At 30.4% G+C, this 27017-nt stretch overlaps 1 protein-coding gene across 1 annotated transcript; it reads right to left on the bottom strand.

Annotated features, from left to right (window-relative positions):
* Window positions 1–1833: 1833 nt before the first annotated feature.
* On the bottom strand, window positions 1834–4516 carry LOC100807072 (homeobox-leucine zipper protein HAT9). The gene is made up of 3 exons (XM_003544460.5): window positions 3877–4516; window positions 3344–3423; window positions 1834–2450 (listed from the first exon to the last, which is right to left on the bottom strand). Exons 1-3 carry the CDS (start codon window positions 4375–4377, stop codon window positions 2114–2116), a joined length of 918 nt encoding a protein of 305 aa, XP_003544508.1. The 5' UTR covers window positions 4378–4516; the 3' UTR covers window positions 1834–2113.
* Window positions 4517–27017: the final 22501 nt, after the last annotated feature.

The following is a 27017-nucleotide window of genomic DNA, read 5'->3' as shown; positions in this document are numbered from 1 at the left end:
TGCTAAGACAGAGGAATACTATCTGGGACCACAGCAACGACATAGGTTGATTAACACTTGTATATAGGTTTGGATACCTTTTGTGCCCTTCACATATCAATGTATTTTATCATTTTGCTAATTAAAAAAAAAAAAAAAACTGTTTAAGCACCCAACATCACTATTTTGCGTCACGGTGAGTGCCTTTTAAATGGAGGAGGCATGACAAATTCACCACCGTCAGGCCAATGGTATCCATCTGATAAAAAAACCCTTAACATTTGAATTCTTCTACTCCTTTAATATATATTACGCATTACGATGATGTAATCATGGTAATTAAGTTGCAAGAGTATTCTTTCAGCATTGCCTTTAAGTATGTCCGAGTAAAAAGAAGTTTATGTTATAAATTTAATCATAAAGTTTATTCAAATATAATAAAATTTGTAGCAATTTTTAATTTTTCCACAAGTTCAAATAACCTTGTAAAATCTCTTCCAAACATCTTAGGTGAAACTATTTGCGAATATTTAAGCATATACAATAACTCTTTGATTAGTGGACTTCTGTTGGCACAACTTAAGCATATCATTGGATGTCTTACTTAGAAGTATTGGAAGTGTTTTTCATTTTCTAAAATAAAGAGGGAAAAAACTCTTCCAATCATCCTGATCCCTATGTGTGGCTCAAGGAGGCCATATCTTGGGAGTTAGTTAATTATATTATCCTTTGCCCGTATAAGTTTGATGATGAAACTAGCATGATTTGCTTAAATTTAAATATTGCTATACGTGTATCTAAAAGGTGAAAATACACCAAATTTTGTTTTTTAATAAAAAATTATAAGGTACATAAATAACTACTGAATTCAAGTTTACTTATAATTTGATTTGGTCTCTAAGAACTTAAATTACAAATGTCTAAATAATCTATTTTTTAAAATAATAATTTATACTGTGTTGTAAGTACTAAATAAACATTCATGCAAGTAGAACTTCGTAGGGTGTAGATAGTTAAGTTTAAATGGATATCCTACGTGCATGTCAACTTTCAAGAATGAATAATCAACATGATCAAATTAATAAGTTTCCCATTGCTTTTGCTTCTTGGTTCGTCCCAACGTACGCTAGGTTACAACTAAAGTAAAAATTATTTTTTTTATTCGGTGACATAATTTATTTAACTTTTTTGCTAGTTTATACTAACTGTGTGCTTAATTTAGTTTAAATTATCTTAAGGAAATGATAATGTAATTTTACTGCCTTCTTGACAAATCTTTTAAAAAATAAGTAATTATTTTTCAAAATTTAAACATCACAAAATATATACAAATTGCTGAAAATTAAACAGCAAGTTTTATTTTCATTTTTTTACTGTGCAGGTTTACTATAACAATTCATTGGATATAGATTGAGAAATTTTCAGACAAAATAATACTTTTTTCGCAATAAATTAATTTTCAATATATACACACATAGGAAAAATATGACTATGGAAGGATGAAATTATAAAAGTTAATATTTATTTATTTGAGAATATTATTTATTATTTTTTATTAATAATAATTAATTATAAAATATTTATATGTACTTTTTCACTCTAAATTAATTTTCAATACATATACGTTATTTTAATGTATTTTTTTAAAAAAATTTATTGAAATGTAAAAATAAAAAATTCATTTTTTATTTTGGTGACACTTTTACAAATATTAAATATAAGTCAAAATTAGGATCGAACTTTTATATTTATTCCACGGTTGATCGAGAACAAATTAAATATATAGCTCATCTATGCATGGCGTTCAATTCAAATATATCAACCATAATAAAATGAAAATGTGATCGAACCATATGATAAACCCTGCATTGTTATTCATATATAAATGTACCCATAGGCCATAAGTATATTACATATAATTAAATTACAACAAATTAGAAAAATCTAGCTCTATGAATTGATCTTTCTGTTTATGAAGTATACATATATAATCACGTGCCTTACAAGAAAGCATGTGGAGCTAGTACTAATCACTGATCACCTATCTTTATTTACATGCTAATTATCAAACTATATAATAATGACTACATATGATCACATCATTGAAACACAACCCTCGGAACTATCTATATATCTAGCATGCTGCGGATGATGAGTGGGGGAATGGATACTTGTTACTTTTGTAAAAGGAATGATGATGTGTCTTTGAGCCAATGAGCAACGATGTCGTGTGTGAAGAGCCATTATTATTGTTGCCGCCATCACTGTTGTTGTTGCCACCACATATTCTCTCACAAGAAGGGCAAATGCAAAGTGTGGCTGCTGGAATCTGCATATAAAGGGGCATTGGCGTTGCTTGTATTGACTTTAGTTCTTGCAGCTCCTTTTGCAGCTTCTTATTTTCTTCGGTTAGAGTATCGCAACATTTCTTCAATAGTTCACAATCTGACTCGGTTTGCTTTAGCTTTGTCCTGTACACGTAATGTAATTATGTTAGGGGAAAAAATCTGCACTATTAATTACTTAAAGTAATTAATTCTAAATATAAAAATATTGACTCGAAATTATTAATCAAATTATCAATTTTCAACCCATTTTTTTCAAAAAAAAAATTATCTTCTTTAAACCCTAATCTCACATTGTATAAAATCTATTAAATTTTACTAAGTTTAATTTCTACAAAACTTATTAATTTTATTCTTTTAAAATTGTTTTGTGTTTCAATTACATCATAAACCATCTTATATTTAGATTAAAAAAACAAAAAGAATTTGAGGACTTTAAATAAAAATATCAAGAAACCAACTTTGGTAATTTAAAAAAGTAAAGGAACTTAATCAATTAACAAAAACTGAAAAACCAAAATCACCCATAGTCTAAATGTAAGACTAAAAGTACAATTGAATTAAAAATCTTTATAATCTTCAAAACTTTAAAAATGTTTTTATTTTTTATTTTTATGAAATCACGTATATCTTCTATGAAGACATGCAATCATATTGGAATAGGACAGACTTTAAAAATGTTTAATATTTTGTTTTAAATAAAGTTCATGATAATGAATAACATAAAGACATTAGTAGTTAAATAATATTAAAGACACTTTATTAGATATTTTTTATTACTTACAAAGTAAGTAATTTTGTAAGTAATAATTATTGATTTGTGATTTGAATAAATATTTTAATGACAATTTTCTACTTTTCTTTTTAAAACCGTGCCTGTTACTCTCTTTAAACCAGTTAGAAGGACTTATATGAAGGAAAGTAATTATTCAATAAATAACAAGGAGATTAATGAATAGATTTATATATGAACTTCTAATTGCAGAGGAACAAGGTAAAGTAGGGTACTTGAAAACTACCTGGCTCTCCTATTCTGAAACCACACCTCTACTTGTCTTGCTCGCAGATTCAGCTTCATTGCCAATTCTTGCTTTTGCTTCTGAAGAAAATGATAAAAGAATTGAAAATCGAGTTAAGATAACCTTATAGTGAATTAATTATTGATCGAAGAAAAATAAACTAAACCATGATTCTCTCCATAAAAAAAAAAACTAAACCATGATTAACTAATCATATCATATATGTAATATCAATTAATAAAAAATATCAATATAAAAACATCGTCATCTTATTCATGATCTTGAACAATCCTTATGTGACATATATTTAAGATTTTTAATTTAAGAAAAAAAATTAATTATATTTTATTATATGTCAGAGAAAGATTGATCGGGATTATAGATCATACAATTGTTCAAGTAAAAAAAAAGACAGAAAAAAAATAAAAAAATGATAAATAATGTGATAGAAAATTAAAAAAAAAATGAGAGAAAAAAATGGAAGAAAAATATATGTATGATAATAATTAATCTCTCTGAATTTATTAAGGTACCGGATTAAGAGTAGAATGCTCTCTGAAATTTTCCTCCAAGACTGCGGCTTGCTCTTTTGTGAGCCTAAGTTTCTTTCTGGGGTTACCATCTTCGTCAACATCACCAACCCTTGTTGGAACTTTCTCTACCTCTACCTCAAATTCTTTTTCCCACAAAACCTGATCTCTTTCCCTCTTGATGCTAGAATAGTTGGAAAATGAAGACACCGCACTAGGAGAAGAAACATGGGGACGAAAATATTCATAGGACTCAGTTTTTGAACTTGGTGGTTGATTATTCACTTCATCATCATCATCATCATCATCATCTGGTGGTCCTAATGTAAGTGAAGGGTATGTGCTGTTACATTTTGATGGATTCTCCACCTTTTTTATCTTATGGATTTCTCTCAAGGGATCATTAGTACTCTTCATGCAATTCTCTGATTGATCATGGAAGCTAACAAGTCCAAGACCAAGACCAAGTCCAAGCCCCGTGTTTGATGTATCATGAAAACTCATGATATGAATTCTGAGGGTGAAAAATGTTGAAGGGGTTTGCTGCAACTTGCAATATGTTGTGAATAGATATTATATAGATAAGAAAATAAGGGTGTGGGGTGGGAAATTATAGGAATAGAGACTTTGTAAGAAGGGATGAGATCGTGTGTGAATGAAGAGGATCTATTATATGATTGGGTTTGTGCCTTTGTGTGGGGTCTCATTTGTTTGTTTATTAGGAGTATTAGGCAAGTAAATTAGAGATTTAAATGCATGGAGGAAAATAATATAAATGTGGTTTATTCTGGAAAACTATGAAATTAATTTCCTTTTCTCCTTTTGGCTCATAAGTTGACCATGGGAAAGTTAATGACTCCTCCCCCTTCTTTCCAAGCAGGACATTTTCTGCAAAATAACAAGCAAATGTATCATGATGAAGTGTATATGGTATATGGTATACGTGGAATCACGTGGAAAGTAGATAGCACAATGTAGAGCATATATGATTGAGAGAATATTTCCGCCCTTTTAACCTTTTCACTTTTCTACTTTTCTTCCAAAATTTTGATTTAACTTTTTTTTATAATTTTTTTAATAATGATCAAAAGTAATTTATATGCATCTCTATAACTCATATTTTATGGAAGTTGTCTGTTGAGTGATTATATATATATATATATAAAGGAAAGTATTTGATAAGATATATTTAATGTTTTTTACGTCATGTGTATATTGATAAACAATTGAACATCCCTTTGTATAAATATTTATCCACAATAATGAAAATACATTAGTTTACTTCAGGAAACCTTTAGTGTTAAGATTTCGCAATCATTAAGTTTTCTGGTAATCAGTTTATATATCTAATAATCCTAAATAATACTTAGATATTGCATGCACCTGGGTTATGTCGTAAATTTGTAGCATATATGTGCTTCTGATCATTATTAAGAGATACAATATTATATACTGTTATGAGAATTATTGATAACTCACTTTTTAGCAGCGTTAATAAAAAAAATATTAAAAATTATGAAATGTAGGTTAAAAAAAAAGATGTGAGAGTCCTGATATTTCATGAGTATTAATAAATTTTAATTAATAAAAAATAATATATTTCAAAGTTATTACTAACATTTTGTATATTAATTACCTTAGGTTTGTACTTTGGTTGTCATGAATTTATTTTGTAAATGATCATCAAGTATTTTAAAAGGAAAAGAAAATAACAGGATTATAAAAATATGAAATATTTGACAAGACAATGATTATAAAAACTGAATTAAAAAAAGCTGACAAGACAATGTTCTTGAGGATTGGTTTTTGACCGAGACGTGTGATCCAATTGGCTGGCTACAGAAAGCTTCCATAAATTAATTTGACTAAACCTTTTTTAAGAAAAATATTATGAAAAAGTGCCATTTAATTTACTTAACGAATAAGATAAAGAATCTTTTAATCTTAAACCTTTTCACTAGGTAGATAGCTAGGAGCATGAAAATTGCCACTGCTTGAATGTGAAAGAAATCGAGTAGAATTCAGTAGGACGTAAGATTATAGTTTCAAGAAAAAAAAAGAGTATTTTTTTAGTTTAAGTGAAATTTAATATTTTATGTAGTAAATTTTGAAGTAATTAAAAGAAGATTTATTTGAATACAAGTTTATTTGAACTTGAAAACTGTGGAGCTTGATTTGAATAGGAATTTTAATTCAATTTTTCTTTACTAGAGATAAAAATTTAATTCATTTTTTATTATAAACAGAGTGCAAAGCATCACAATAGTAACTTAAATTCCAACAAGATTGACAGTATCTAAGACACTATCTATCATTTACATCACACCAAGAAAATTTTAATTCAATTTATCATAACTAGTTTTACAAAATATAAAAGTATTTTATATAAATTATCAAATTTTAGTCGATCTTATTGCTCGAACCCTAGTGTTCAAGTTTGATTAAAATAATTTATATCCTATAGAATTGGATATATTGTCATATACCAGCTTGAATTACTTATCAAGCTACTTATTTATTTGATTGCCATATATGTTTAGGGCACAAATTTTTAATGGACAGGTCCAATATATATCATGTACTGATTGAACAGTCTTACAGTGGTCCTCCTAGTATGAGGCCACCATATACCATTACCAAAGGGACATTATATATAGTTAATAACATTCCCATGTGTGCACCTTTCCACCATTGTCACTGTCGGGATAGTGACGGGATGGTGAACTAAAAATATATTTATAGAATGAATAACATGAATTGAAGTCGTTATCAAAGTATATTTTGGAAAAATATTAAAAAAAAATCATAATGATTATATGCATGGTTATCAAACTCTCGAATTAACTCGTTAACTCTTATGAGTTTATGAGTCCAATTGTCCTCTACAAGTTGACTCTTGAGTAAACTCTTTTTTTAGTAGACTCTGGATAAATTTTATAAACTCTAAGTAAACTCGATAAACTCTCAAGTTTACTACCGAGTCAACGAGTTAACAAATTAAAAAAATTAGACCAAAGTGTAAGTCATTTTTTTTATTGTTTTCTATTTAGTATTCAACATATGTTATTCTCAAATATAAAATTCTCATCTTTAATAATATCAAACTCTTGTTCTCTAATAACATCAAACCCTCGATATGAATGATTTACCACTACGATAATCTCTACAAGTTATTGTCTAGTAATAATGTATTATTACTAGACTTGATTATTTAAATATTTTTGTACATTATGATTTAATGTTTTGCTTAATTATATTGTTGAAATGTTTAATTAGTATGTTATTTATAGATATTTTGTTATTATTTTTATATGAAATAGACTCCTACGAGTTGAGTCTACAAGTCGAGTCTATAAAACTCTCTCGAATCTGCGTAAATTTTCGAGTTTAATAACCTTGATCATATGAATACTAATTAAAGATCCTATAATATATATGTATACTTTGTACTATATGATGATTAATAGGTATCTGTCATACTTGAGATTATATATCATAATTTGTTTTATCAATAAATATTAATTATTAATTTTTGCTAAGAGTGAGATTCAAACTGGTAACCTCTCCCAAATTTCTTTTTTCCTTTATCACTATCCAATCTTAAATCTCCATATCAGCATTTGATACATGCATTCTACCTCCCTAGACTCGATGAGATAAGGTGGCTTATAATCATAATCGTATGATCTATGCTAAAAAAAATGAGTTGCTATAACTTTATAATTTTATAGCATAATTTATATATAGCTACGGTATGCGTAATGGCTTGATAAAAGGCGTGCGTGCATACTAGAATTCACGACCACAATCCATTATTGGCGTATTTTTCTTCTACTTCGATCATTGTTTACGTTAAAATTCCTAAAATAGTTGAGATGATGGAATACCACTTCAAAAGAGACAAAACGAGATGATGATTTGAGTTGAGAGACAGCCCCACACTCATCAAGGGAACAAGTCAGAATGAAAAATGTGGGAGTACAAAATCAATATCCACAGAGAAACATATGTTTTCTCAAGCTTTCAGATCATATCTTTATCGTTTATTTTCTAGCTCCTTATTTGCATCTCATCAGTACTCAGAACCGTTATAATATACTATGAATTATGGGGCTTTCTTTTGTTTGTAAACGATCAATGCAGATTTCACTATTTTTCTGTTTAATGAGAAACCCTAAAATAAATGTATTATTATCTTCCGAGGGCAAGCTGTAAATTTGTGAAACTGAAGTAAACTTTATTATGATTTTTTTTCCTTTTAACTAGCTGGTAAGAGATCAAAGAGATGCCATTATATAGTATTTTTCATACCCATTAGCGTCGATCTAATGCTAAAAGAGTTTGGATAATATGCTTGAAAAGGTTCAATCTTCATTATTATCATTGTATTTTTTTAAATCTTTGGTATCCGCAGAACAAGAGCTAGCTTCACATCCAATTAATGATTGACCATTTACCGTGACACTCAGTATAAAAAAATTCGAAAACATAACATAAAACAGGGGATTAGCTCCTCAAATCTTATTAATACTTGTTTGAGAATAGATGAGTTTCATATATAATACATTTTACATATTGTTGAAATAGTTTAAAAGATGAGAACATTTTACTATTACTATAATGGAATGTGATTAAATAAATATAGGATATATATAGCCCTCACACCAACAGTTAAAGTTAATAACATATCAAACCATCAAATATATTTTGCATAAAATGTGCAATGGATAGGTTTGCTTTCGATTAGGGGTGAAACTGTTGGGTTCAACAAGTGAATATTTGTAAAGGTAATTAATATATGATGCCCAAGTCAGCATATGAACCAGTAGTTAGAGTAACAAATATATATATAAGTGTTGTACATGTGGGTGGATGTTGTTGAAACGACCAATGTTGATTGACCGAAACATGTGTTAGGCATATTATTTCAAAGGATTTATCCACATAGTGTGTAAGTCTTTTGAAATTTAACTGGAAATAAAGACTCACAAGCAAACATAGAAAAAAGAAAATTCAAAAGAGAAGATAAATGATATTTTTTGTGTGTCAAAACCAGGAAAGGAGCAAGAAAATGATAAAGAAATCTAAATAATAATTGGCAATCAAAATAACATTAAAAGGGTCAATTTTCTAGTAAGCTTCGAATTCAAATTATGTCAAAGTAAACTTTCACATATGAAACCCATATGATCCAATCTCATGCGTACCAGACTCATGTCTCTTGCTAACTAATTTAACTCATCTCATCACACGTTAATATATATACTCCTTAGAAAAGGTTAAACTACTTAACGTGAGACTTAAAATCTTTTAAAATACTCACAAAACACACCATAAAGTCTACCTAATGATGTGCAAATGTATCTTTTTTATATGACCTGTTCAAGTAGCTAGGGTGGGTCACAATCCTAAGATGAGGACGCACTGCATACGGCATACCTATGAGGTAAATTCAATGTGACGCAAGTTCTTTAACCACTTATTACTTTGGAATCTCTTGACATGAGTAGTGCCAATAAGGGAACTTGAATTCTCTATTTTCGGGAGTAAAGAATTTCAGGAATTGCAAATCGAGTAATTAATTATGGCAAGTCTTAGATGGGTAACTCAATCCAGTAAATTAGCTTGGACCTATCCATGCAAAGCTAGAAAGTACAGGTAATAATAATAATAATAACATGAATAATAGTTCTTGGTAAAAAAAGAAAACATGAATAATAATTCAAAGTAAAAAAAATTCAAACCATCAAGCCATTAAATCGCTAATCATTTTTTTTCTCGTCTTCGCCTCAAGTGAACATAATTAATATAAAAAAAACTTAAGTAAAAAAATTAAATTAAATCATACAAAAAGAAAAAACATCTACCACTATGATTGCCTCAGAAAAAATCTACCACTATGATTTAGACTATATAATTATTAGAATATATGACAAGTAGGTCCTAGTTTATATTTTCTATCAATTTTCAGTAATACTTTATATCAAAACAACGAAAACAATTTCACGGTCACTGTTGCTTTACGAAAAATAGTTATGAGCAATAAAGTGTGAAGTAACAAAACCAGTATAGTATTTTCTTTTTTATAAAAAAAATCAACAAAAGTAGTAATGTAGTATAGTTAAAACAAACCATTTGGGTGAAAAAAATTATGCTTCGTTGGACATGATTGATGAGCAAATCACCGACGAATCAATTAATTCAATGTATCATGATTGAGAAATTGAAATTGATGTGACGGATAACATCAAACTAAATCAAAAAAATTCCCCCCTACTCGGGCAGGTTTAAAAGTTTTACACTTTTACTTCAACATGTTCCATAGTCATTTAGGACATAACCAACAGTCCGTGATCAAGTGAAGTAGCGGCTTTTTTTAACAATAAGGGGTATTTTTTTTCAATATTTTTCATATAGAGGTAATTTTTACCTCAAGTCGTAATATCAATTATGATATATTTTTTTCAATAAATAATTGAAAAACAGCCCCATATGAAAAATATAAAAAAATACCCCTTATGAGTAAAAAGAGTCTAGCATTTTGAATTAAAGACTAGTATCTTACACAATTAAATAGAACCTTGACTTTGTCACAGTAGACAATATTAAAGCATTGTTTAAACCAAAGGATGATTGGGAATAATTGGGATTAGACAACACAACAGTCTCTTGCTCAAATACTAAATTAGACCAAGAAAGAAAGCTAGGAGAGAAATAAATGATAGACGGAAAGATAAAAAAATAAAAACTTAAAGGATCTCCCTATCCGTGACACATAGATGCTGGTTCTCCAATTAATTTTTATATTTAGCCTGGTTACCAGATGTCAATTAATCACGCCAGAATATAGTGTAGAATAATTAACAGATAATTATTTTAGACATATGATCAATAGTTCAATCATTAAGTTTATATACATAAAAGAATACATGCCAAGAGAAATTAATCTTTTAAATATATCTCAATATTTGAAAATACTAATTTCTAACTCAGAACTAGAGAATATTTCTAACGTACCTCAATGCCCAAAAAATTATTTTCGAATTTGATCTCATAATCAATAAGTAATCTAAATATAACTTTATCGTTATGTCAAGATTCACCCTCGACTAAAGAATACCTCGAATTAAAAAAAAAAAAGTGAAGTTGACAAGGGAGGCAAGAGATAGGGTAGGTGGGCCAACTAATAATATGGCATGATTGGGTATTTGATTAAAAAAGTAAGATTATGATGATGATGATTTTGGAGCGTTGAAGTTGGGAATGATGTATGAAGAGGGGAGTGGAATGGTGTTGGAGATAAGATACATGATGTGTTCCGGGCTATAAGGCCAGTTGGCCAGTGAGAGTTTTGGTTTGTGGTCTTTGTTTGGCCTTTCCACAACCCCTTTCTTTTCTTTTCTTCCTTACCAACCGTCCATGTCAACAATGCCCAACACTTTTGTCTCCATTTAGAACACAAACTTAGTTTTTTATTGCAATCTACGTAATCATTTTACTACTCTTTGGGTGTTGCTGCCTCTCATCAGATAGCATCCAATTCTCTCTCGTTAGATTTATTTGCCTCATCTATTGGCCAAAACAGGGATAGGACTGTGCACATAACTGATAGCAACAAACGTGTCAAGCCTCAAATTTCTTTAGTTTCACGATTCATTCAGAGAAAGCAACCTTTTTTTTTTCTATATATATAATTAGCATTACAAAATAAAGTAGATCGAACTAAAAAGTTGATTAGTTTAAGTAATGAATATTTATTTTTCTTTAACAAACGTTTCGAATTTAAAAGAGTTTTATGTATGAAAATATTTCAGAAAGTTAATTTTATCATATTATATATTTGTGTTTTTTATTCGAATAAAATTATCTCTAATAAAACATATTTAGATACTTTTTTATAGCTGAAGACTGCATTTGTTATTGACACGTGACATGGGGTACTATTATTTGTGTTTTCTATTGGGATAAAATTATCTCTAATAAAAATATATTTAATTACTTTCAACACTTTTTATAAAATTTATGTTTAAGAAACAACAGTAACAAATTTTTAAACCTTAAATCTCAAAATATTTTTTTTATAAAAAGTGTTGAAAGTAATTAAAAAGATTTTAGGGTCCAAACTTCTAAAATTATTTTTAATCATATTTTTTAATTTAAAAAGTTACAATTTTAAATTTTTAAAAAATAATAATCAAAGACTAATTTGAAATAAAAAAATTAATTAACGATAAAATGCTATGTAATTTAATTGCTTAAAAAATTAACAGTATTAAAATCCCCAAATTATTGGAGGCACCATACAAACTCTCAAATAAATAAATAAACATGTGAGAAAATATTAACATTAATTTTAGATTATTTTAATAATATAATTTTTTTAATTAAAAATATTAATCGTACTTTTACGTTTGTATTTTAATAAATTTTTTATTGTAAATAAACTTATCACTTTTAGATAATTAAAATCAGTCCTAAGAATTAATGTTTGCAAAACTTACAAATATACAGACCATAACTACATTAGATATTCAATTTAAATATTAATTTATGATCATATGATATATATTAAACTCTTTACAATTAACTCATTTTTAGAGAATTAGAATTCTTATCGTGTTTATCTTTCTAATATGAAATTAAATTTTGACACAACATATATATACAGATTATGCTTCAAGTTTAAAAGACTAATTTGTCTGAAGGAAGGCGTCATTTATAAGATAATTGTTAATGAATGTTTACCCAATAATAATTTTAAATTTTCAATAATGTTTATAACAGGTTGAAGCCTGAAGGTACGTAAATCCAGTAGGATTAGCCAAATGATGAGAATTTTAAATAATTTGCATAAATTTTTATATTGAAACTCGTTGTAACAAATAAGTAAATAAAAAAGCTTAAATATATTTTTGTTCTATATAAGTTATTATCTTTTTTAGTTATTTTTGGTTCATATAAATTCATTTTTCTAATTTTAGTTTAAGTTGGTGTTTTTCAATCTTGATTCCTGTAAGTTTTTTTTTCATTTTTAGGATCCTTATAAGTTTATATTTTCTATAATTTTAATCTCTTTTTCTAATTTTTTTGTTCATAGTCCCATAAATTCATCCTTATAAGAACCAAAAATTAAAAGAATGTAAATTTACAGGGACTAAAAATAATAAAATATTTTACAGGGATCAAAATTACAAAAATACCAACTTATAAATTAAATATTAATTTAGAGAGACAAAAATATATTTAAACTATAAAAAATGACAGGTTGAAGGTTTAGGGTTCTGGTTTCACACAAGTTTTATGTAGCAGTTTATGACATAGAATATCCCATTTTGGAAGGGGGGTGGTGGGAATTGAAAGGGGATTGAACTCTCTGGAATAATGTTGTTGTCTTGTTGTGGATATGACTTTTAAGTGATGAGATGAACAGAAAAGTGAGACAAAATAGTCTAGTCAGCTAAACACAATCGCCTTCTATATCAGTGAGACAATGCACCAGCTGGGCACCGTCTTTATCAAAAGTAAACCCCCAATAATAATGGTGGTCTTGTTGCATATACTTCATAATATGTGTGACCAATTGACTAGACTGATCTCTCACGAAGTTACATAACATAATCACATTTCACATCGACATTAGATATCATGTTTCTTTCAAAATCAAATTAAGGCGTGTTTTAATATGGTGCTACTATGTAGTTGCACATCATGGTCCAATTATAGTACTTCAATTACTGGTTAATGGTTAGCAATTTTACTCCGGTTTTTCAAAATTGGGTGTGTAGTACCTTAGAATTTTTTTAAAAAAAAAAAAAAAAAAAACTATACTTGAATCCCCTTTAAGTAAATAGGTGAGATCTTCCACCCAGTGGCAAGACAAGTGAAAAAGAAAAAGGTGCAAGTGTACATAAAACACATATATTTGATTTTGTTTAGGCCAAGAAACATGAAACGACTGCTGGTTTTGTATTACTTGAAATTATATATCATCTTCCAATCTTTCCTTTTGATGCGTTTTTGACCATGTGTTGTGTTATTATGTTATTTTAACGGTGTGTAATGAAGGATTGAAAGGACAAATATAATGATGGATGAAATTATTGAAGAATGAAGACCCAAATTCAATGGCCACGGAAGATGCAAATATGTATGTGTGAGAAGCCTGAGTCTATGACTTTTTAAAATGATACTTTGTTGTAGTCTAAATCTTATAAAGAACGTGCGTTTTTTTTAATGGTGAGAAGATGCTCTTGTGTTTTTTTTTTTTTTTGTGAATCGAAGATGTTCTTGTGTTGATGTATTGTAAAAGTGAAAAATGTTTAAAATAGATAAATGCGTTCGTTAATGCAAATTTGGAAAGATGATATGAACCAGGTTCTGTTTATATTATTTTTACGGATCTTCTTTTGAATTGATTGTCTTGTGACAAAAATTAAAGATTTAAACGATAATCAAAATAAAAGAAAAAGAGAATTTAGTGCAAGCTTCAATAAGCTTGTAACAATAACGTATAGGCATAAAAGAACAAAGTAAATAACGCATAACCTTAATATTTTATTGCATGTATTATATATAGATATGTTATGTTGATTTTTTTACTAATTTAAAATTCTAAATATTTACTGATATGCACACGTACCCACTACTTATATGGATGTTCACTACTAGTAATAAAGGTCACTACTAGTAATAAAGGATGAATGCCAAAAAAAAAATCCACTTACTTCAATCATATTTTACATAGCTAAATCGAGGGAGAAAAAAGTTTTTATTGGCTCGAGTTTGTCCTTGCAAATAATGTATTAATTAATTTAAATATTTCCATTATACATGTTTATAATGTATATTAATTGAAATTTATAAAAATAATATTTTATTATAGTAGTATAACTTAGTATATTCATATACATTGAAATATAAAATTCCAGGACAGTTCAATACCATTTTATTTAATAAACTAAATCATTTTATTTTGTAATTTAAAATAATTACAGGTATTTCTGAATTTAAGTTTGTCATATACTAACTAAAGATTTTACAAGTTTAACTTGAAATTAAAACCATTAATGTTAAAAAGGCCCTTCTCATGTTGCTAGCTGCTTTCAATCATGCTATATTAGCCAAAACGCTATGGCCCTTACAATATTAAGGCTGAGTGGCTTATGAGAATAATCCAGACACTTAAACACGTGTTGCTTTCTGTTAAGGAATTAATTAAAAATGAATTAAGTTAAAAGCAAATTATCTAGTTCTTTGGTTTGTTCGTGTTGATGTATGCTATAATTAAGTTAGTTAGGTAGGAGTTAGTTAGTGATTCATTTAGAAGTTAGTTTGACAGCTATGAAATTTGTTATAGCTACATATGTAGTGTGTATAAAAATATAATAGTGATCATCAATGAGAAGTGTTAGAGTGTGCAAAAATTTTAATTCAGAATTCTAAGTTTCCTTTATTTTCTCTCAATCAATTCGTTCATCATCTTCTCTTATTCTCTAACATAGAGTGAGTGAGTGCATAATGTGAGTGTGTGTGAGAACTTTATTGCTCCAACAACTGGTATCAGAGCTAAGGTTCAAGATCCCTGGATACCGAAATTGAGATGGCTTCCTCAAATGGAAATTTTCCAACATCTATGTCTGTTCTTATATGCAAGAACTATGATGATTGGTGTGCTCAGATGAAGGTAATCTTTCGATTTCAAGATGTGACAGAAGTAGTGCAAGAAGGGGTTCAAGAACCTGAAAAGAACCCAACTGATGCACAAAAGGTGACTCATTGTGATTTGATGAAAAGAGATGCAAAGGCATTGTTCATTATTCATCAGTGTGTAGATGCAAATAATTTCTAGAAAATTAGATCGTTGATACTACAAAGAAGGCATGGGATACTCTAGATAAATTCTATGCAGGGGATAACAAACTCAAGAAAGTGAAGTTCCAGACCTTGAAAAGGCAGTATAAACTTCTACAAATGAGTGATCAAGAAAGCCTTAGTGAGTTCTTTTCTCGAATCTTGGCAATTACAAATCAAATGAATGCTTATGGTGACAAGCAATTAGACTTGGGGATCATTGACAAGGTATTAATAACCTTGACACCAAGATTCGATCATATAGTGGTGGCAATTGAGCAAGGCCAGGATCTTGAAGAAATGAAGATTGAAGAACTGCAAGGAATACTTGAAGCTCAAAAGATGAGGCTCAATGAAAGAAATTCACAAAGATCAGCTGAGCAAGCTATGCAAGCCTAAACAACCAAAGGGAACAACTATGATGGTGGCGAGAATAAGAAGGGAAAGGAAAAGTGGAAGAATAATAAGTGGAAGGGGTCAGGTGAAGGCTCCATCAGTTCTGGAAATCATAACCAGAATGAAGAAACTGACAAGAAAAATGAAGGGAATCACAAAGTGGGCAAGAAGAAATTCAACAAGAAAGGGATTTAGTGTTATAACTGTCAGAAATGGGGACATTTTGTAGATGAATGTAGAAATAAAAGGATTCCAAGAAATGTAGATAAGGCTCAATTGGCACAAGATGAGGATTCTGACTCTGATAAAGTGTTACTAATGGCAACTACGAACTCAAAAGAAGACAGTGTTAATTTGTGGTATCTTGGCATAGGTTGTTCCAATCACATGACTAGACATAAAGAGTGGTTTGTAAACATTGATGATAAGGTGAAGAGCAATATCAAGTTTGCATATAACAGTTTTGTAATTGCATAAGGCATTGGAAAGGTAATGATTCAGAGGAAGGATGGACAACATTCATTTATCAATGATGTGCTATATGTTCCCAATATGAAGAATAATTTGTTGAGTTTGGGACAGTTGCTAGAAAAGGGTTACTCAATGTAGATGGAGGACAGTCAAATCAAGATGTTTGATAGCGACAGGAGGTTGATTCTAAAGGCCTATTTGTCAAGAAACAGAACATTCAAGATTGGAATTCAAATTGTAAAATTTCAATGCTTGGCTGCTTCTATAAGTGATGAAAGCTGGATGTGGCATCACAGGTTTGGTCATCTAAATTTCAGGAGTTTAAGTGAATTGAAAAGTAAGAAAATGGTTCATGGTCTCCCTCAAATTGAGATACCAAAACAGTTGTGTGTTGAGTGTTGTGTGTCAAAGCAACCAAGGAATTCTTTCAAGTCTGAAATTCCAATCAGATCCAAAAGAAGGCTTGAAGTGATCTATTCTGATGTGGGTGGTCCTTTTGAAGTGAAATCCCTAGGAGGTAATAGTTACTTTGTGTCATTCATTGATGAATTTACTAGAAAAATGGGGATCTATCTCATTAAGCAGAAAAGTAAAGTGTTTAACATCTTTAAAAAGTTTAAGTTATTGAGTGAAAAAGAGAGTGATAAGGTAATTAAAGTGCTTAGAACAGATGGAGGTGGTGAGTATAACTCACATGAATTTTAAGTATTTTGTGATGAAGAGGGAATAATTCATGAAGTGACATCTTCCTATACACCTCAACATAATGGTGTTGCTGAGAGAAGAAACATAACCATTTTGAACATGGCCAGGAGCATGATGAAAGGGAAGGGAATGCCTTATTACTTATGGGGAGAGACAACTTCTACTGCTATGTATATTCTGAACAGATGTTCCACTAAGAGATTGTAGGGATACACACCTAAAGAAGCATGGTCAGAAAAGAAACCTAGTGTGAGTCATTTCAGAATATTTGGTTCATTGTGTTTTAAACATGTGTCTGGCAGATCAGAAAGAAACTTGATGACAAGACTAAACCAATGATACTCATTGGATATCATCCAACTGGTGCCTACAAGTTGTATGATCCTAGAATGAGGAAGGTTGTGATTAGCAGAGATGTCTTGATAGATGAAACAATAGGCTGGAATTGGAAAATAAATGTTGTTGACAGTGGTGAAAGAAAGGTGATTGTGAACCTTGAAGACAAACAAAGTGAAGATGATGTACCATCATGTGGAGAGCAACTCAGAAGGTCACAAAGAGAGAGACAAGTACCACAAACACTTAGAGAGTATGAATTGTATCCTGATACAACAATCACTGTAGAAGAGGATTTTGTACACTTTGCTCTACTTGTTGAATCAGAACCAATGAGTCATGATGAAGCCTCACAAAGTTCACATTGGAGAGCAGTTATGGAAGAAGAATTGAGTTCAATTGAGAAGAACCAGACTTGGGAGTTAGTCCACTTACCTCGAGGAAAAAGACCAATTGATGTGAAATGGGTCTATAAGACTAAAGTAAAGCCTAATGGAGATGTATCCAAGTATAAGGCAAGATTAGTATCAAGGGGATTTCTGCAGAAACATGGATTGGACTACAATGAGGTTTTCGCTCCAGTTGTAAGACTTGAAACTGTTAGGCTCATTGTGGCAGCTACTAGCAACAGAAACTGATCTCTTTATCAACTTGATGTGAAGTCAGCATTTTTGAATGGGCCACTTGAAGAAGAAGTCTACATAACTCAACCACCTGGTTATGTAGTGGCAGGTCAAGAGGATAAAGTTTACAAGTTGAATAAGGCACTATATGGCCTTAAGCAAGCTCCTAGAGCCTGGAATATGAGAATTGATAGCTTCCTAGTCTAGTAGAATTTCACCAAGTGCACTACTGAGCATGGAGTTTATGTCAGAAACACAGATTCTGGTGAGTTTTTGATAATATGTCTTTATGTAGATGATTTGCTAGTGACTGGCAGTAGTAAAGAAGATATAAGAGTGTTCAAAGGAAGAATAATGGAAGAATTTGAGATGTCTGATCTTGGTGAACTATCATACTTCCTGGGTATTGAATTTGTTTCTACTAGTAAAGGGATTTTCATGCATCAAAAGAAGTATGCAGAAGACATTCTAAAGAGGTTCAATATGATGGAGTGTAATTTTGTGATCACACCAACTGAAACTGGAATCAAGCTGCAAATAGATGGGGATGAGAAAGAAGTTGATCCTACCTTGTACAAGCAAATTGTAGGCTCATTGAGGTACCTATGTAACATCAGACTTAACATTGCCTATTGTGTTGGGTTAATAAGCAGATTTATGGAGAAACCAAAGACACCTCACTTCCTGGAAGCAAAGAGAATTCTAAGGTATGTGAAAAGGAACATTGGATCTTGTCATTTTATATCCTTACCATCAGAAGAATATAGAAGGAGAAGTGTTTGGTTATAGTGATTCAGATTGGTGTGGTGATAAAGATGATAGGAAAAACACTACTGGATATGTTTTCAAATTTGGAACAACACCAATCTCTTGGTGCTCAAAGAAGTAGAGTGTAGTTGCTTTGTCAACATGTGAAGCAGAATATATTGTTGCTGTTATGGCAGCCTGTCAAGTTCTATGGCTGGAAGCCTTAATGGAAGAATTGAACTTGAGAGATTGCAGTCCTAAGAGGTTGTTGATTAATAACAAATCAAGAATTGATTTAGCTAAGCATCCTGTGGCACATGGCAGGAGTAAACATATTGAAACCAAGTTTCATTTCCTGCGTGATCAAGTGAGTAAGGAGAAGCTTGAATTGGAGTTTTGTAGGTCTGAAAATCAAGTTGCAGACATACTAACTAAGCCATTAAAGTTTATCAAGTTCAAGGAATTGAGAGACAAGTTAGGAGTAACATCCTTGACAAATCTGAATTAAGGAGGGATATTGATGTATGTTGTAATTCAGTTAGTTAGTTAGGAGTTAGTTAGTGATTCATTTAGAAGTTAGTTTGACAGTTATGAAATTTGTTATAGCTACATGTGTAGTGTGTATAAAAATATAATAATGATCATCAATGAGAAGTATCAGAGTGCATAAGTTTTAATTCAGAATTCTAAGTTTCTTTTATTTTCTCTCAATCAATTCCTTCATCATCTTCTCTTATTCTCTAGCATAGAGTGAGTGAGTGTATAATGTGAATGTGTGTGACAACTTTATTGCTCTAACAGTTTGTTCATCACTGCTAATCAAATTGTCGTAGCAAGTAAAAAATATATATATATTCTACTCATTTCAAGTAAAAGTGATTGAAAATCTCCCAAATGTTCAAATCATATTTGATACACATTGAGGGGTGTCATCGAATAGGAGAGATGGGGAGATTAGAATGATTGTATGGGCAACAACTGTTTGGATTCTGTGGAGGTGGAGAAATTCATGTGTTTTCGGGGATGGATCTTTTGAGATGCAGAAAATCACACAAGATATCCAGTTCTTTTCTTGGATGTAGATAAAAAATTTGCTAAAGATTGATGTACTCTCCTTTGTACAGTAGCAGCTCAATACTTCACTATGTCTTAAGCAACTTACTCTTGGATCTGCAGCAACTTCAAGATCTCGATACTCAGGGTGAAACTGGCTCGTGACTACTGCACTATGTGGATTATATTTGCTTCTAAGTTTATTTCTTACGCATGAATTTTGTAGTCTACTTGTGGTTAAGATTCTGTTTACATTATGAGGCTTGGCCAAGTCATGCTGCACCATTTATGGCACTTATCTATGGGTGGATTTATGTGGTGACAAAATTTATTATTGATAGTTGAACTTTTTTGTATGGCTCGTAGATTACTGCAGTTATTGTCTCGGGAAAGATTTATGGAATTGGTAGGAGGGATATATGTGTGTTTTTCCTTGGGAGAGGCTTTGGTTACAAGCTATTTATATTGCTATATTAAATATCTTGTAACCATGGTACTTTGATGTTGAACCTTTGGTATAGGTTTCTTTATCTCTTGTATAAAGGCTTGGGTACCCTGTTAACCTATCAAAGATCAATGTATTCCTTTTTTTTTTGGTAAATAGTTATTTTTGTCCCTTAATGTGTAACTCACTGACAAACGCGTCCTTAAAAAATGAAAATACAAAATTTAATCTCTGAAAGTGTAAAAAGTGCGACAAATATATCCGGTCATTAACTTTCGTCCGTCACCGTTAATAAAATAGCCTACGTGACATGGAGGGACAAATTTGTCACTGAAATAATTGTCAACTTGGATTGCCAGCATAGGGGCCTATTTGTCATAATATTTTTTTTACTTTTCGCCTTCCCACTTCGCTGACAAATGCGTCCCTGAAAGATGAAAATGCAAAATTTAATCCCTGAAAGTATAAAAAGTGTGATAAATATATCCAGACGTTACTAATGAATTGTATAGGAGAGAAGCTAGGGAAAAAAAGGATTGAAAAAACAGTACAATACAATACAACTTAAGATTTGAATTCTTATACTTTGATTATCTATCTATTTATTCATCTATCAAATTGTTAATTAATTTTTTAATTAATCATTATAACTACTTATTTTTCAAAAATAAAATAAATTTCTTTAGTTTTAAGATATAAAAAAATTGAGTTACCATTTAAAAAAATGAAAGTCTTTTATTTCTTGAATTTTTTTTGTTTCTTCAATTAATTATTAATCTTTACTACGTACTCTGTCACATTATGTCAAATGGAATGTAAGGTCGTTGCAATCCCTAAATCAGCGAGAGATACAACTCTATGTCTCAAAGACAAAGAATAAACCTCTATATTAGTTTAATTTTTGTTTTGTTTTAAAGTTAACCTCTGTATTAGTTTGAGCATTATTGTATTTTTTATTTAAATTCATTTGGATTCTTTATTTGTTAGTAACTATTTTCATTTCATTCATATTATGTATAATAAGTGTTGTCTCGAGTGGAAGCACATAAGGTTTATCCAAGAGATTCTTTCATATTTGAGGTATATATATACATTTTATTGATTAAGGAAAAAGAATTATAATTTCACTTTAGCTTTATCTAGTTTAAATTTTGTGAGACCTTTTTTAAAAAAATAGTTGATTAAATTATTTTTTTTAAATAAATAAATTTGGTCCCATAGTCGCTTGTGTTTTTTCTATTCAAAACTCTCAAAATATTATTTTCAATCTAAATATAAGGGTATTAAGTTGGAATTGGGATATGGAATAATTTTAAAGATTAAAAGTAAGAAATTTAGTAGAAATTTGATAAAATTATAAGATAAAAAAAATTTTAACAGCAAAGATTAAGTTTTGACAAAGAAATCAAAATAATAAAAATATATATATTAAAAGACAATTTTAAAAATATATTGCATAAGTACTAAACGAATATGATTAATAAATTCCAAACACATAATAATAATAATAATAATAATAATAATAATAATAATAATAATAATAATAATAATAATAAGTCACAATATATTATTAATGTCCGGATATATTTGTTCCACTTTTTATACTTTCGGGGACTAAATTTTGTATTTTCATCTTTTAGGAATGCATTTGTTAGAGCGGAGTGGAAGATGAAAAGTAAAAAAAAAATATTATGACAAATATGTTCATATGCTGTCAATCCATGTTCACAATCATTTCAGTGACAAATTTGTCTCTCCGTGCCACGTAGGCTATTTTATGAACGGTGATGGACGAAAATTAATGGCCGGATATATTTGTCGCACTTTTTACACTTTCAGGGACTAAATTTTGTATTTTCATCTTTTAAAGACGCATTTGTTAACAAATTACACATTGAGGAAACAAAAGTGACTATTTATTTTTTTAAAAAAAATATTACATGTTTTCTATTTAAATAAAATATTCTACTTATAACAATAAATCTAACTTCGGTAACAAAATGAACATTTGGATCCGTAACCGAAACTTAACTGTTAGTAGAGTTTGTTTGTTTGTCGTAAAAGAGAGTTAAAAATAAATATTAAAATGAGGTGAGACTCACTTTTATATTTTATTTTAATTTAAAATTTTTAAATTAATTTATTTTTATTTTATTCCATTCCACTAATTCATTCTACCAAACGGATTTTAAGTAGCAAATTCCATAAACTTGTTAAGACAGCTTCAACAGGTTAATTTTAATCTAGCCTAGCCGTTAATATTTTTTTCTCCCTTATGTTATATCCAACAGTTCAGATGTAAGGAGATTACTATATACCAAATTCAACAATACCATATTAGCCATCACCTTAAAATAAATACCACCACCTATTTTCTTTTCTTATCTTCAGAAACAGAGAAAGAAAGAAAATAACATAAAACTACATTCCCAACTGATTTGATGGTTGTTTATGCTATATGGTCCAAGTGATGTGAGATTAGTGCTTGAATGTCAAGAATAAAATTATTTACAACTCTCATGAAGGCATCAAAATTCAACTTGACCATTCAAAGGGTCAAAGAAATAAAAAATAAATAGCAACCACAACATGCTACAACAAGCTCACACTAGAATGCTTAGAATATAAGTCTATCATACCATCTCATCAAAGTATTTCTATAAGAAGAACAATCAGTGGCCTTTCATCTGCATCGGAGAATTATCTCAAAGCAGAACATCATATGCAAGAAAGCTATGCAAGCCAACATATCTACAAATGATACATATACAAAGAGCAAAATATAACAAGTGTTTTGATGAGTTTAGAACAAGCTCGAAATGGATGTCTCAACTATGATTTCAAGTGAGAAGTTTCAGAAGATTTGAAAGGACATCATTTATTGATGAAGTCAATGCTTCTCTCTGGAGATATTAATTTTACCAAGTTGCAAAGACATCAAGAAGGTCTTACATAGAAGATTTATCAAAAGCTATAATGAACATACTACATCAAAATGAAGTTGTACCAGAGTCAACATCAAAATGATGTAATTGAAAAATCTGAGAATGAGAACATCATAATGATACTCTGATAACAAACTAGAATCAGGACAAGATGGATTCTGAGATGACTACATTAGAATGATGTATTGAATTCAAGATCATGCAGTATCTATGCACCAGGATCAAGCTACTACACGTCTTCCATATGAAGTCACTAAAGATAAATGGCGTATTAGGAGACTGAAGTTGACATCAGAATAGGATACAAAGAAACATCATGTCTTCCATATGTTGTCACATATAGAGGACACATCAAAATACTGAGGTTGATAGTATCTCACTTTTCATATGCTACCCCACACACTAAGGGCACATCAGAAAGTGAATGCCACCTGCATTTAAAGATGCACAAATTGAAAGTTAAGAATGTCCTTGAGAAGATTTGGTATGCAACATCAGAATGAAGGCTAAAGAAACTTTGTGACGTCTAGATGAAGGACAGAACACTAACACAACAACAACAACAACAACAAGCTTCACATGTTACCTATGTTGGAGTATGCTACTTTAGAATGATCTATGTTGTGATGAAGCCTTTTGATTAATGGAATTGATCTATATACAATGTCATATCATGTTATCTTCATCAGAAGGAGCCTACATCAAAATAAGTCCTTTCTCAACAACATTAGAATGTAGTTCTGATATACCTTTAGAAGCTTATCAGGATTTTCTTTAGAATGGAGAACTTCATAATGAACTCAGACCTGTCAAGTCAAGCACAACTGGCACACTTTCAACTTCTGCAAGAAGTTGTTGCAGAGCTAAGTGCCTTACTTCCAACAACTATTTTCTTGGGGTATTTTAGACTTGAAGCAAGCTTTTGAAGAGAGATAAGAAAAGATCTAGTTGTCATAATGAGTAGTTTGACTTATGGGCCCTATAAACTGACAAAGGAAAATTGCAGAACAAGAGAAAAAAGGCAAGAGACAACCTACTCAATGCATAAACAAAAATTATATCCTCCCCGCCCTCCACCATCCTTTTATGTGCTTAAAGTAAGCAAATGGAGTGAATTATAGCAAAAAATTCAAAGAAAATCCAACCCATGAGTGTTGTTAAGCTGTAAAATCCCGTCAAAGACATTCTCCTTGTAAGTAATTTGTATGTATCCCAATTAACCATGTGGGTTAAGTTAGGCTGAGAGAAATGATAGGGAGAACCCATGGAAAGTGGGTATGCCTGGAGAGACAGAGAATACTTGGATTGTCTCTCCCATGACCATGTGTAATGTCGTGGTTAAGGTTGATTACTTCTCAAGAGTGAGGAGAGTTTTGGGGAGAGGGACATTTAGTAAGAGGTGAAGGTTTCTTGCCAAGAACTGAGGTGATTTTATGGTGAGAGCCTTCCCTTCCAGGAATTGAATTACTTTATGGGTTAAGCCCACCTTAATAGGTGAAGAATACTTGGTTTGTTTCTCCCATGACTAAGTGGGTGTCATGGTTGTGTGGGTGATCTCCAAGCCAGGACCAGGTGTGGTGCTGTGGCAAGGAGATGTTGAAAGTCCAACAGGTGGTTGGCAAGGAAAGTCCAACAAGGGTATTGGCAATTGTAAAAATCCAACAATTGGCTTGTCTAGTTTGTTGTTGGTTGTATTAGTAGAAATCTCATCAGTTTGGGTGAGGATTGGATGTAACCCAAGGTTGGGGTGAATCAATATAAAAATCTTTGTGTTGAATCTCATATTTCCTTCCTCTTTACATTATACTATTTATTGTCTTATTAACTGTATCTGCATTAAAATGCTTTGAGCATTAGAATGATATATATCAAAATGCATACATAAGAAGGTTTTCATAACAAGATTAACTATTTTGTAAAATGACATATTTAAACTAAATCATGTTTGTGATAAAAAAAAAAAAACAAAATTGTCTTAGATCAGTTCAATCATATGCATCAAAGTATGAAAGCTTTCATAAAACATGGAAATTGTTTTATGCATGAAAAACTAGAAACAATATTATGAGTAATAGTTTTTTGAGTACAACATTCTAAACAACAACATTCTGAGTATTGCATATGCATAACATAAATTGATAACAATATTATGAGGAAATGCTTTTATTTAAGTAATGAACTTTTGAACATAAGCAAATGTGCATTAACATTAGGTTCTCATAATCATATCAAACATTTAATAATGGGTGTTGTGACTAACCACTTAGAGAGCTTAGTTATTTAAGTGCTTGAACCTCTATGTCAAGACTTTCTGAACATCAAGGTAATCTTGAGTATAAGTTCAAAAAGGTTAAAGTTTTAGGAAAAGTTGACAAAGTCATAATTCATCCCTCCCTTCTTGTGACATTCTAATCACTTCAATAACATGGTTAGAAAACAACTTGAATTTAAAAGAATAATGGAAATAAAGAATAGTTTATCTTAGCTTTCAAATTATTACCTCTGTCACAAAATCAGTGTAACATTTGGGGAAAAAAGTTGTCTCAAAATAAGTGTCGCATTTGGCTTTTCAATGTGATAAACCACTTTTTGAGTGATAGTTTGTGTGAGTTTTTGTGCCATTTTGCATGTATTTTCTTGGCTTAACTCACGTTTTGGACACTAGTTTTGTATTGAAGAAGTATAACCACTCAATTGAGTGAAAAAGTTGGAAATTGTATGATTTTATAAAGATTTGAAGACTCTACACTTAATAATGGTTGTTGTACATTTACCACGGTTGTGGTAAGCAACACGACCATAATAAGATGATAATAGCCCTCCATAACAACGTCAATGATCCGACAATGGTCGTTCACCACGGTCGTGGTCAATTCATGAGGGTCGTGGTCAACCATGAGGACCTTAGTCAATCCACAACGCCCCAAAGCTTCGATGCCACTTTCGACCATAATTGTGGTGAATTTTACCAATGTCGTAGTGCATCTTTTCAAAGTGATATCTTTAGGAAGGTATATATAGGTCTCTAGACTTTGTAAAAACAATCTTTTTGTTCACTTTTATCTTTTTATGAATTTGAGAGAATCTTAAGGGCTTTGGAGATTTGTGAAGCGTGGACAACACTGTGAAAACATATCGTGATCATTGTTTTTGCCTTATTTGTATGTCTATGTCTATTTTGTATAGGATTGCTAGTTTTATTTTTATCATGAGAGGTTAATCCCCCTAGTCCGGAAATTATGATGTAACTGTCCAATTGTACCATTCTCTTTATTCTTAGTAGAATTCCTCTTTGCTTTATGTTAATTGATTATTTTCTTTATCTTTAATGTTTATTTGGAACCAATCATTCTAATGCTTAATCAATTTCATCGTAGTGATCATCTGCATGTAATTGGTAGATCTAGGTAGAGAATGTTTTACACAAAATTGCATGATCAATTGTTTGGGTAATTTCTAATAGACTAATTAATCTTTAATTGATCATCCCTCGAATTGATTATATCCTTTGACTTAAATTGATAGACCCATGATCATCGGGATATTGATTTAAGGCAAAGAGCATCATCTAAC

The sequence above is a fragment of the Glycine max genome, chromosome 14, assembly GCF_000004515.6.
Source record: "Glycine max cultivar Williams 82 chromosome 14, Glycine_max_v4.0, whole genome shotgun sequence".
NCBI classification, from domain to species: Eukaryota; Viridiplantae; Streptophyta; class Magnoliopsida; order Fabales; family Fabaceae; genus Glycine; species Glycine max.
The sequence above is the reverse complement of the archived record's forward strand: the minus strand, read 5'-3'. Positions and strand labels throughout refer to the sequence as shown.